The following is a 13596-nucleotide window of genomic DNA, read 5'->3' on the forward strand; positions in this document are numbered from 1 at the left end:
ATGCAAATCTCAATCTGAATCTAAGGGCTAGAAAATAAAGATAAGGAAATATCTTAGATGGTAAAAAACTTAGAAAGCAAGCTCCTAGAAGGGGGGGATCCAAGGTAGTGGTAGGAAAAGTCCTCCTCCCATCGACACACCCAATCTACAGCTACATAAGATCATTTCCCTGTGCAGAGAGATCTAAAAACTAAATGAACTGATTCTCACAACAAAGGATAAAAGGACTATATCAAAACAGGAGAAGTAGAGATACAGACTCCCAAAAAACACCCACTCATGACATGGCAACATGCAACAAGAAGGGATCTCACCACACAGCTGCATCTCCCAGAGGAGAAAAAGGTTGGTACCTCACATTGGGGACCCAACTCTTAGGATGTACACTAGAGAAATAAACCCACAGAATGCCTAGCTTGAAAAACCAAAAAACTAATACCAGGGAGTCTACAAGTGCTATAAAGAAACAGACTCCCCTCTTAGAGGGATTGTGGTCTCCTCCAAGACCTAGCAAAGAAACAGTATTCTAGAAAGGCCCCTAGACTGTATGTAAAGGAAACTCATTTGCTAATGTGGGGGCACTGGCCAGAGGGGCAGGAAACAGAGACAAATGAGGATGGTAGATGCCACAGATGCACTCTCCACGTGGCTACTAGCAGGGCTACCACTACCTTGCTGGTACAGCAGGCATGAGCTTTTGTGGTACTTGCTGAGTCCAGGTGGAGAGTTGCAGTACTCCCCAACTTCCCAGCTGAAACACGAGCATGAACTGTCAGGCCAGTCTCCTATTCCCAACCTAAAGCCAGAATACAGACAAGGCACTCTCCTGTTCCATTACAGAAGCCCATGGAAACATACATTCAAGATATTTTCCTGGTGGCTTTCTAAAGCTAGCTAAGTGTGCCCTGTTCTCTACACCTTCTAACTGTCTTGCTCAAGCCAGCAGATGGACACAATCCACACTCTGATTATCTGGCCCTGATGGCCAAGAGGGCTGACTATCCAGAGCTCCACCAGATTATAACAACTGCAAAGACTTTTCTTGGCAGGCCATCAATCCCAGGGCCCTGCACAAACAGCAAACTGAAACAATCCCAATCTTCCTGTGAAAAAGGTCCATTTACTCAGCCTATAGCTCTAGCCTCAGGAACAGGCTTCAGGTTTCCCACACATCAAGAGGCTAAGGAGGCACTCCAAGGGAACAAAAGCAGGGAAAAACCATCCTCACACACCCCTTTGGCCTCACTACAGCTGAATAAGACTTCCCAGAGAAGATCATATACATTCACCTGGAACTCAGATTTTTGCGACTCACATGCAGTGAAAATTTCCATATCTGACCTGGAGGCCAGCAATGATTACAAATGTGACCTCAGAGGACTAAATATATTTGCACACTTTCAAAGCTGGCCTGAGGGTGTGGCTTTTAATCAGAGTGAAACTGGGTGCTATGATCCCCTTCGATCATGGATAGGCCTTGGAAAGCCCTCAAAAAGGGGGCATATTAATAATAAACCAGACAACTGAGATAATCACAAAGGTCTGAAAGACAACCAAGAGCTAGGATAAGGTTGAACAAGCGATCCATCACCTATTCAAGGCTACTGTTCGAAGACTGAGAAAAGTGCCTGCATTTCACCTAATACATAGAAAAAAAAACAGAGCCAAGCCAAATTAGGAAACAGAAGAAACAAAAAAACAAAAAAACAAAAAAACAAAAACAAAAACAAAAAAAAAAAACAAAAAACAAAACCTCAGAAAATGATATGGAGATAAGTACCTGATTAAAAAAAAATTTAAATTAATGGTCATAGAGATGCTCACTTAAATCAGAAGAATGGATAAACACAGAACCTCAATAAAGACATAGAACACATAACAAAGTACCAACCAAAAATCACAGACCCAAAAACACAAAAACTGAACTGGAAAATATACTAGAGGTGTTGAACAGAACACTGGATGAAACAGAAAATAGATCAGGAAGCTGAAAGACAAAGCAATGAAATACACCAAGATATAGTAAGAAAAAAAAAATTATATAAGATAACCTAAGGGATCATGGGACAACATCAAATAGAATAAAATTCAAATTCACATTATAAGGGTCCTAGAAGGAAAAGAGAAAAAGGTGCAGAAAAATTATTGGTAGAAATAATAACTGAAAACATCCCCAACCTAGGAAAGAAAACAGGCATCAAGGTCTAGGAAACCCAGAGTTCCAAACAAGATGAACCCAAAGAGAGATACACCAAGACACATAATTAAAAGTTTCAAAGTTAAAGAGAGAATCTTAAAAGCAGCAAGAATAAAACAAATTGTTATTTGTTTTATAAATGAACAAGGGAAACCCTATAAGGATATCGTAGATTTCTCAACAGAAACTTGGCATGCTATAAGCGACATAGCATACTCAAATTCCTGAAAGGAAAAAAACTTCCAAACAAAAATACTCTACTGGGCAAGGTTATCACTCAGAATTGAAGATAAAGGATTTCCAAACAGGCAAAACTAAAGGAGCTCATCACTACTAAACTAGCCTTGCAAGAAACCTTAAAGGGACTTTTTTAAGCTGGGGGGAAAAATGGCACTAATTGCAAAATATATGAAAGTAAAAGTCTCACTAGGAAAGGTACAGATAAAGTTAGAATTGTTACTTATAAAGCTAGTAAAAAGGCAAAACACAAAAGTAGTGAAATTAATTACAATTACAATAATTAGTTACAGGATACATAAAATAAGTTGTAAAAAGTTGAATCAAGGGGTGCCTGGGTGACTCAGTTAAGCATATGGCTCTTGATTTCAGTTCAGGTTTTGATCTCAGGGTCATGAGTTCAAGCCCCACACTGGGCTCCATGCTGGGTATAGAGCCTATTGAAAAAAAAAAAAAGAAAGAAAGAAAGAAAGAATAGAGGGATATGTGCTTAAAAAAAAAAGTTGGCATCAAAAACATAAAATATGGTAGAGAAGTAAAAATGTAGAGTTTTAGAATATGTTCAAATTTAAGTTTCTATCAATTTAAAATAGATAACTATATACAAAGGATGATACATGTGAACCTTACAATAACCACCAAGTCTGCAATAAATGACAGGGGGGTATTACATAATGATAAAGGGGTCAGTCTAGCACAAAGATATAACATAAATATATGAACCCAACATAGAAGCACCAAAGCATATAGAGCAAATATTAAGAGACCAAAGAAGAGAAACTGACAGTAATACAGTAATAGTAGGAGATTTTAACATCATTATTACAGATCATCTAGACAGAAAAGCAGTAAAGAAATAATTGGATTAAATAATGCATTTGACCAGATGGACTTGACAGATCTATACATGCGTATATGTATACATATATATGTATATAAAACACACGTGCACACACATACAACATTCTATCCAAAATTCAGAATACACCTTCTCAAGTGTATGTGGAACATCCTCCAAGACAGATAACACGTTAGGGCACAAAGCAAGTGTCCATGAGTAAGAGTTAAATAGTATCAAGCATCTTTTCAACCCTAAAGGTATGAAACTAGAAATCAATTACAAAAGGGAACTGGAAAAACTATAATTATGTGGAGATTAACATGTCACCAAACTACTATGTCACAGAAGAAATCAAAGATGGAAAAATACCTAGAGACAAATGAAAACAGAAATACAACATACCAAAATCTGGGATACAATAAATGTGGTTCTAAGAAGAAGTTCATAGCAATACTCGACTCTCTCAAGAAATAGGAACTATCAAATAATTTCACTTTATACCTAAAGGAACTAGGGGGAAAAATGAAGCCCAAAGTTAGAAGAAAGTCATAAAAATCAGATCAAAAATAAATCAAGACTAAAAAAGTGATAGAAAATATGAAAGAAGCTAAGAGTTGGTTCTTTGAAAAGATAAATAAAATTGAAAAGCTATTAACTAAACTCAACAAGAAAAAGAGAGCTCAAATAGTCAGAAATAAAGTAAGTTATAAATGATTCCACAAAAATACAATGGGATCATTAAGTGACTACTACAAACAATTATAAACCAACATATTGGACAATGTAGGGAAAAAAATGGATAAACTCCTAGAAACAATCTCCCAAGTCTGAATCATGAAATAGAAAAAATGAACAGACTGATTGCTAAAACTGAACTAGTATCAAAAACCTCCCAAACAAACCTCCAAGACCAGAAGGCTTTTCAGTGGTGAATTCTATGAAACATTCAAAGATTTAATATATTCTTTCCAAAGTCCTCCCAAAAGATGCAGGGAAAGGAAAGCTTCCAAATTCATTTTACGAACCAGCACTACCCTGACACCAAAACCAGACAAAGACACCACAAAAAGAAAATTACAGGCCAGGGGCGCCTGGGTGGCTCAATGGGTTAAAGCCTCTGCCTTCAGCTCAGGTCATGGTCTCAGGGTCCTGGGATCGAGCCCTGCATTGTCTGTCTGCTCAGCGGGGAGCCTGCTTCCCTCTCTCTCTCTGCCTGCCACTCTGCCTACTTGTGATCTCTCTCTGTCAAATAAATAAAATCTTAAAAAAGAAAAAAAGGAAAGAAAGAAAATTACAGGCCAATATCCCTAATGAACATAGATGCAAAAACTCTCAGTATCAGCAAATCAAAATCAACAATACATTACAAGTATCATACATCATGATCAAGTGAGATTCATTCCAGGAATGCAAAGATGGTTCAACATCCACAAATCAACATGATATACTATATTAAAAAAATCAAGGATAAAAATCATATGATTATCTCATTAGATGCAGTAAAAGCACCTGATAAAATTCAACATCATTTGTGATAAAAACTATCAATTAAGCAGGTGAAGAGAGACCATACCTCAACATAATAAAGGCCATATACGACAAACCCACAGCAAGTATCATACTCAACAGAGAAAGATGAATAGGATGTCCACTCTCATCATTTATATTCAATATAATATTGGAAATCTCAGCCACAGCAATTAGACAAGAAATAGAAATAAAAGATATCCAAATCATAAAAGTATTAAAACTATCACTATCCACAGGCACCATGATACTACATACTAAAAACTCTAAAGACCACCAAAAAAACTGTTAGAATAAATAAATTCATTAAATCTACAGAATAGAGAATATGCAAAAATACTGTGTACCTGTATATACTAATAATGAACAAGAAAAATCAAAAAAGTAATAAGTCACATTAAAAAAAAAAACCCTAGAAATAAATTTAATCACAGAGTAAAAACATGTATACTGAAAACTACAAAACACTGATAAAACATACTGAAGATACAAATAAATGGCAAGATATTCTGTGCTCATAAACTGGAAAATTATTAAAATGTTAATACGACATACAGTAAAGAGTCAAGGCAACTCCTATCAAAATTCCAGTGGCATTTTTCCACAGAACAAATAGATTCCATAGAACAAATAGCAAATAGTTTGGAAACAAATAGTTTCCACAGAACAAATAGCAATATATAAAGGTTGTTACCAGGATAAAAGCTATCCATCAGACCAAGACAGCACCAGTTTTTTGTTCATTTGTTTGTTTGTTTTTGTTTGGGGTTTTTTGGTAAGATTTTATTTATTTGAGAGAGAGAGAGAGAGTACACACAAGCAGGGCGCAGGACAGGAGGAGAGGGACGAGCAGACTCCCTGCTGAGCACTGAGCCTGATGCAGGGCTGGATCCCAGGATCCTGAGATCATGACCTGAACCAAAATCAGACACATAATGACTGAGCCATCCAGGCACTCCCAGCACCAGTCTTAAATAAAGTCAGAAAGCTTTAAAAACATTTTTTAATAAAATTAAAATTAATAGAATTTGTCCAGTACTTGAATATACAAAGGATTTAATAGGAAAGACCATATAGATGATTTAACAAAGAAATAGAAGTAAATTTAAAAAAATATGCTAAAGAAAATTATTAATTCCAGAGAAAATAAGAAGTTGTAAAGAAAAAAAAGTAATCACACAGCTGGGCTGTGAAGATTACAGGTAGATACAGTATGACCCTAATGAAGGTTACTGTTCAACTGTATTGCATTATTGATGGGCAGCAAGGAGTTGGGAGGAGGGACCCAGTTGTGTTTCTATAGGTGGTTGGGAGAAATAAGGAGAAAGAAATCAATGGATTATTCCTTAAATTAAAACAAGTGTTAGAAGGATATTATTTAATGATCATCTAAAGCAGCCAAAAGTAGTTGCATTGGAGAACAAAGAAGGAACTACTGTTTTTGATACTAAGCCTTATATGTTTACTGTGTGCATAAAACACTTCAGGTCGATGAAAAAATAAAACAAAGGGAGAAATGGTATGGAAAGAAACCTTGCCATCATAAAATGAAAGCAGCCAATAACCATATCTCCATAAGAGCAATGAGATGCTCAAACTCAACTAAAGTCAGGTCAGTATGGGTCAAAACAAGATCTTTCACCTATTAAGTTGCCAAAACATTCCATCACCTCATACTGCTTAGAACAGCTTTTAAAAACGTTTTTTAAAAGTTCAATCAAATAAACCTTACAATTCAGTTTGGTCATACTAGCCATATTTCAAGTGCTTAAGAGCCACATGTGGCTAGTGGTAACCTTACTGACAGTGCAGACCTAGAACATTCCATTATCCCATAAAGCTCTACTGGATAGAGCTATACTGAAGAAGGTAAGCCTGAGAGGCTAGCCCTGGAGCTGGCGGCCAGATGTGGCTAAGAACACCCATGTGGTATCCATCCAGACAGGTAGTCAGAGGGGCTGAAGTCAGCATTCTGGACCAAAAGGGCCCCTCCCTCACTGGGCCATAGACTCTAGCCACCAGGCCCTTACTCCCTAGGCAGGAAAACCCTGTCCATTTGACAAGTTTGGAAGAAAGTACCAAAGCAAGGCCAAGAGCCTTCAGAAATTAAAAATGGTTGTCAAGATAAATTCAAGAACAGCTTTTTTGTGCAAAACAAAGATTAAAAGGGAAAAGCTAAGGGATGGTCACTCTTGGAAATTCAACATCCCCTTCACAGATGCACCAGAAAGAGAAAGCAGAAGCAGAAAAATGATCAAACACATAATAGAAGAAAAAAACCCCTGTGCCAAAAGATGCAAGTCTTCAGCATAAAACTGTCTAGCTAATTCCTAAGTAAAAGTTCCTAGAATAAATTACACTCTCAGGAAACATCAGGTTCTAGAAACTTTTAGAGGCAAAAAAGGCAGTCTCTACCCAGTCAAGTTACCAACCAAGTACGAAAATATATTTCTCCTGCCTAAGACAGGTAGGAATTCAGAAAGCTTACCTTCTATAAAACTTGTCAGGTACTTGAAGAAAACATGCACAGCACAAACTCCCTTCATGTGTGCACACTAAAAGCTAACCCTTAGTGCCTCACATATGATAATTTGTTTAAAATTTCAACATTCCTATGAGGCAGGTGGTGATTATCTCTAATTCACAGATGAAAAAAAACTCAGTCACAGAGAAGTGTGGTGACTGAGTGATAAAGCTGGGATGTGAACCCAAGAGGTTTAGAACCAGGACTCATGTGCCTAACCCTCATTCCATGCTCTCTCTCAACTTAATTACTATTACTGCCTTCTTCCTTCCCAAATTCACTGCCAGTACATGTTACTTTTGCAGGCAGAAAGATGATTTTTAAATGAATTAAGTCTACAGTAAATACAATAAACAGTCACTCCCATTATACTAAATTAAAATTAAAACAAAGCCCCCCCCCCCCCGTAGCTACTGGGAGGATTAAATGGTGACCCATGTAAAAAGACTTTAGTCCTGTGTGATTATTTTAAGAAAAAATGTACCAGATGTAAACAGACTAAAACACACATATGATGGGGGTTGGGGGAGGAAACAAAAGGCAGAAAAAGAGTGGCATAAAGAAAGGAAAGAGTGGGGCACCTGGGTGGCTCAGTGGGTTAAAGCCTCTGCCTTCAGCTCAGGTCATGATCCCAGGGTCCTGGGATCGAGCCCCACATCAGGCTCTCTGCTCAGCAGGGAGCCTGCTTCCCCCTCTCTCTCTGCCTGCCTCTCTGCCTACTTGTGATTTCTGTCTGTCAAATAAATAAATAAAATATTTAAAAAAAAAAAAAAAAGAAAGGAAAGAGCAAGGGCAACAAATAAAAAACAATCACAAACATAGTAGATATTAATCCAACCTTATCAATAATCACTATCAACAATCTAATTACATCAATTAAAAGATAATCAGAGTAGATTAAAAAAACAGGACCTAATTATGTTACTTACAGAAGCCTACTTTAAACATAAGAACAAAGATTAAAATGAATGGAAAAAGATACACCACACTGACAATCAAAAGAAAGCTGGAGTAGCTATATTAACTTCACACGCATTTCACAGGAAGGAAAACTATCAGAGCAGGGCTTTATATAATAAACGGATAATTTTTCCAAAAAGATAATCCAACCAACAGGATCAAAATACACAAACCAAAAACTGATAGAATTGCAAGGAGAAATAGATAAATCCACTTATATATTTGAAGATCAACACAATGTAACTAATTGACAGATCCAGCATGAGAAAGCTGAACTGAACACCATTAACCAACTAAATATGACTGACATCTATAGAATACTTCATCCAACAACAGCAGAATATACACTTTTCTCAAGTTCACACAAAACATTCACCAAGAATGACCACACTCAGAACCATAAGACACCTTAAATTAAAAATAATGCTCTCTCAGATTCACAAATATATAGGTCAAAGAAGTCTTTAGAGAAGTTTAAAAATATTTTGAAGTGAAAATGAAAATACAACTTATCAAAAATTGTAGGATGGAGCAAAAGCAGTGCTTAGAGGAAAATTTATAGCACTGAATGTACATGTTAAGATAGATCTAAAAATCAATAATTAAGTCTTCCACCACAGGAAATTAGGAAAAGAACTAAAACCCAAGAAAGAAAAAAATAAAAATTAAGACAGAAATCAATGAAGTTCAAAACAAAACCAAAATCAACAGAGGAAAAAAAAGTTGGTCTTTTTAAAATATCAATAAAATTGATAAGCCTCTGGCTAAGTTAAAAATAAAAAAGAAGACAAATTACTAATATCAGAACAGAAAGAGGGGCCACCAATATTGATCACATGGACATTAAAAGGGTAATAAAGGAATATTATAAAAAATCTATCTCCACAAATTTAATGAATAAGAAAAGTGGACCAATTCTTTGAAAGACACAATCTTCCAAAACTCACATAAGAAATAAACAATCTGAATAAGCACATATCTAACATAAAAATTGAATCAATTAATAATCTTTCAAAACAGAAAACACCAGGCCCAAATAGGTTCACTAGTGAAGTCTATCAGACATTTAAGGAAGAAATTATACCAATTCTCCACAATCTCTTCCAGAAAACAGAAAGCATTCTTTCTGTTTCTGACTCATTATGAAGGTAGCATTAGAATAGAACAAGAACAAACAATGATATTAGAAAAAATACAGTTTGATATCTCTCATGAGCATAGACACAAAATCCTCAACAAAGATTAGCAAATCAAATCTAACAATATATAAAGAGAATTTTATACCACAACAAAATGGGATTTATTTTAGGTATGCAATGCTGAGTTTACTATTTAAAGATTAATATAATCCATCACAATCAAGACTTTTAAAAAAAAAAAACACTTATTGTGGCATTATTTATGGAGGCAAAATCCTAGATACAATCTGATATTAATAGGGTAAAAGTTTGAAAATATTATGGTAAGGCCCTATCAAAGTACTATGGAACTATTAAAAACAGTGTTTCATTTTTTACTCATCTGGGAAGATGCTTATGGTTACACATAAGAAAACTGAATATTGTATATGATGCTATTTTTATGAAAAGCAAACAAAAATTCTGTGATTATGAATATATGTTTGATAGATCATTTTAAGTTCAGAGAAAGTCTAAAACCATAACCAAAATGTTACCATTGGTAACTAACCAGGATATAGAACTAAGCGAGGGTAGAGAAGGAAGATGGAGAAGTTAGCTTTTCCTTTGTGCACCTTTGTGAGGTTTGACTTGAATCAGCTGTGGGTGGCTTTAGAAGTCTGAAAGAGTTCAAGCAGCAAAAACTTCCCATCTAGAGTGAACCCTCCTGTTCTTACTTTGAAGTTGCTCACATCAAGACCTATTCTGCCTGCATATTCCATAATCCCGGTTACTACTTCAACCTGTGATCATATAATACATTGTTAGCAGCTGATCAGGAACCTAACTAGCTAGAATAGTTATCCTGATTTTCATTAACATATTGTATGACATTTTGAAAACTTTGAATCAGATCGAGAAAATATGCTAAAAATTCCAAAAACTTAAAACATAGACATATACCTTTTTTGTTCAGAGGAATTCATATTTTCTCCATAAAGTAGTAAGGTAAGTCCTTCTTCTACAGATGCAATTCTTGCCAAAATATCAGCTATATGAATTAAAGCTGTTTCAGAGCAATTTGGAGCAGCCTATACATTAAAAAGATAACAAATCATATAATGTTATGGCAGGCTAACAATCCACAGACTAAAATTTAAGTGTGTTAGTGTGGTCTAACAAAGTTACATTACCACAACAAAAAGAAAGTTAATGATTGGCTATGAAGTATGTCTGATTAAATGTGTCATATTCACTTACCAGGACAGCTGATGAGGCAACTACATATAGACTTTTTATCCAAACCAGTTATTATTTGTTGAGACAGTTGAGAGAACTGCTGTTCTCATTACAGTTTTATATATAATTGTTTGACAAATGCAGTAGCTCCTCTAAATCCACTTTGCCCTTTACTTCTCACTCACTGGTTCCTGAATATCTACCTTAATTTTATTATACATGGTTTCTAACACACTGTCATCATTTCTAGGGAACACCATTCCTTCATGCAATTGATTGGGTTATGAGTTATAGGTCTGAGTAAGGACATCCAATTCCATGGGCTGGCCCATAACCAATGATGTCATCTAATGGGGGATGAACCAATCATATTTCTTTATTTTAAGTGGAAATACTAAAAATATCTTTGCCAGTATGTAGCAAATTAGTATAAGGCAAATAATAAAAACTAGAGTCATCCACAGATGGCTGGAGCCCATCTAGAAGCCTAAGTCTACTAAAGTTCCTGTTCTTTCTGGGGCCTATTTATTGTCTATACCTACACAGCTGCCAATACACATATTCTCTGTAAGAGATCTGAGTACTTATACTTTGCAACCAATACAGCCTAATCAATTCAGTGGGTTAGCATAACTAATGAGTCAGGCTTGTTCACCTGAGTATTTCCTTATTATATTAGGCATTATTATATAGTCTATTATTTTCACATTAAATACCTTTCTTAAAAAAAACTTTTGCCTGGAATACTTTCCTTCTCTCATATATTCACTTTTTAAAAAACCTTCCTATTCCTCATCTAGTATTTTAATAGTCTGCCTTTCCTATTAGAATTGGTTCTTTCAGAGAAAAGTATAAGTCTTAATCTTTTCTTTATTTCATGGGAATATAGAGAAATAGATGCCTAACTTTCCCAGGAAGAACCAGGACAAATTTTCAGAGAAAAAAAAAATAAATTATACTCTGAATTTTTCACTTAAACCAAGACTTCTCAGAGTGAGGGTAAAGTATGTAAAAATAAGGAAATATTATAATCTTATCAAAAAATGCAAATGATCTGTTATAACTGAAATACATGGGAAAAATAGGTAGGATACAATATAAAAGTTAATAAATTTCAGACTTTTTAACTATACATTTATCTAGCAAGCAACAAGCAAGAAAGCATTGTGATGGCTTTAGTGACAATACAGAGGACAGGCCAGAGAGGTGAAAGACCGGAAAAAATAAGAAAATTATTTCAATATTCCAAGCAAGGGATTATCAGAGCTTAAACAAAATCAGCAGCAGTAGGGAGTAAAAGACATATGTGGATTTTAGAGCTACATAGGAGAACAAGTCTACCAGGCTTAATTATAAATGGAATGAAGAAAACGAGGAAGAAGTCTAGATATGAGAGCTTGAAGAAGTGGAGAAGAGGAAAAAAAAAAAGGAAAGAAAAGAAAGAAAATGAAAAGAAAAAGAAAAACCTGACAAACCAAAAACTATTGTTTTGAAAACTGAGTTTGATTTGCTCATGGAGTAACTCAAAAAGTGTTTAGCAGGCATCTAAAAACAAATCTGGAGCTGAAGAGATCTAAATTTAGAAGTTAACTATACATCTAATCTTCGGAACTGGAGGAAATCATCTAGGAAAAACTCCCTTCTGAAAGAAAAGAGTGAACTAGGTCGTGACTCACTGAAGACAGCAGGGACCTGGAAGGCGGAGCCCTCATAGGTGATAGAGAAAGAATGGTTAGAAAGCGAGGGTGAAAAATGTATAGAAACTTAGGAAAGCCATATAAACAATTTTAGAAGTTGTCTATTGTGTTAATAATCAGGTAGATAATAGTCTGAAAAGTGGTCACCAGTTACAGGTGTAGGAAGTTACAAGCAACAGCAATGAAAGCAGCATAAATACTATGCTGGAGGTAAGATCGAAATGCAGTGTTTTGAAACATGACAGAATAGAGGGAACCAGGACAACAATGGTAGTCTTCCATAATTAAAAGCTTATCATTAAAAAGATCGGATATTAGGTGGGACCCAGAGATGTGCGTCCGATGATCAAGAGCTTCTCTCATCCTAACTATGAGACAGATTCAGGCATATTTACAGATAAAGGAAAAAAGCTACAAGAAGATAAAAAGTTAAAGGTACATGCAAGCAAAGACAAGCAATGGCATGGAAACAAAATCCAAGAGCACATTTCTCAACTCTGCAGTCAAATGCTCTGCCACTGAGCTATACCCCCTCAACTCTGGTCTAAGGTTCATATTTCATGTTACTATTGACATTATGGCATTCTATTATATTAAACTGTATTAGGAATTCTGTTGGTTCTTCGCTACTTATCTTCCCAAGGCTAACCATAAAATCAAAATTACAGTCCCTTAATTACCTAGAATTCCATACTTTGTAGCACATTCACATAAATGCTTAATGTTTTCTAAATGAACAAAGAGTGATTGACTACATGATGGGGTGAACAGTTGCCCAGACTATAGAGGGGCAGGAATAGGAGATGAAAACAGTAAAAACACTACAAAACACAGACATGGAAAGGCAAAATCTTTAGCCTATTAAGACTTAAGTCATTCCCCCCGAAGCTTAAGTCATAGAAATGGACAGATAGAAGTGCTGCTAGTGGTATCAACTCTGCCACCTGTTAAATGTCTGACCTTGAGTAATCCACTTCTTTTAGCATCAGTCATAAGGATTATATTATACAATTAAAGGAACAGGTCAATTTAAAAAATTAATGTTAAAAAATTAAATAAATAAATAAATAAAAGAACAGGCCATACAAACTGTAAAGAGATATAAACATCCCCATTCTAAACATATGTATTCTTTTTTCTAAAAAACTAGTTCTTCACATAAAACAGAGCTGACTTCAGAAAAATAATGTAAAGGCTATAAAATTACTATTAAAACAAAGAATAAAATTCACAAGTTTTATTAGATTTGCAAGACA

General features: G+C 35.3%; 1 protein-coding gene across 4 annotated transcripts in view; it reads right to left on the reverse strand.

Annotated features, from left to right (window-relative positions):
* Positions 1-13596, reverse strand: part of TBC1D32 (TBC1 domain family member 32) — a 231951-nt gene that overhangs the window by 172940 nt on the left and 45415 nt on the right. For all 4 annotated transcript variants that reach the window (XM_032862420.1, XM_032862421.1, XM_032862423.1 and 1 more), the window contains one exon: positions 10368-10495. In XM_032862420.1, coding sequence (XP_032718311.1) covers positions 10368-10495 — 128 coding nt within the window. The remainder of the gene's footprint in view (positions 1-10367; positions 10496-13596) is intronic.

This window comes from Lontra canadensis, unplaced genomic scaffold (assembly GCF_010015895.1).
Source record: "Lontra canadensis isolate GAN:19392208 unplaced genomic scaffold, GSC_riverotter_1.0 scaffold23, whole genome shotgun sequence".
Taxonomy (NCBI): Eukaryota; Metazoa; Chordata; class Mammalia; order Carnivora; family Mustelidae; genus Lontra; species Lontra canadensis.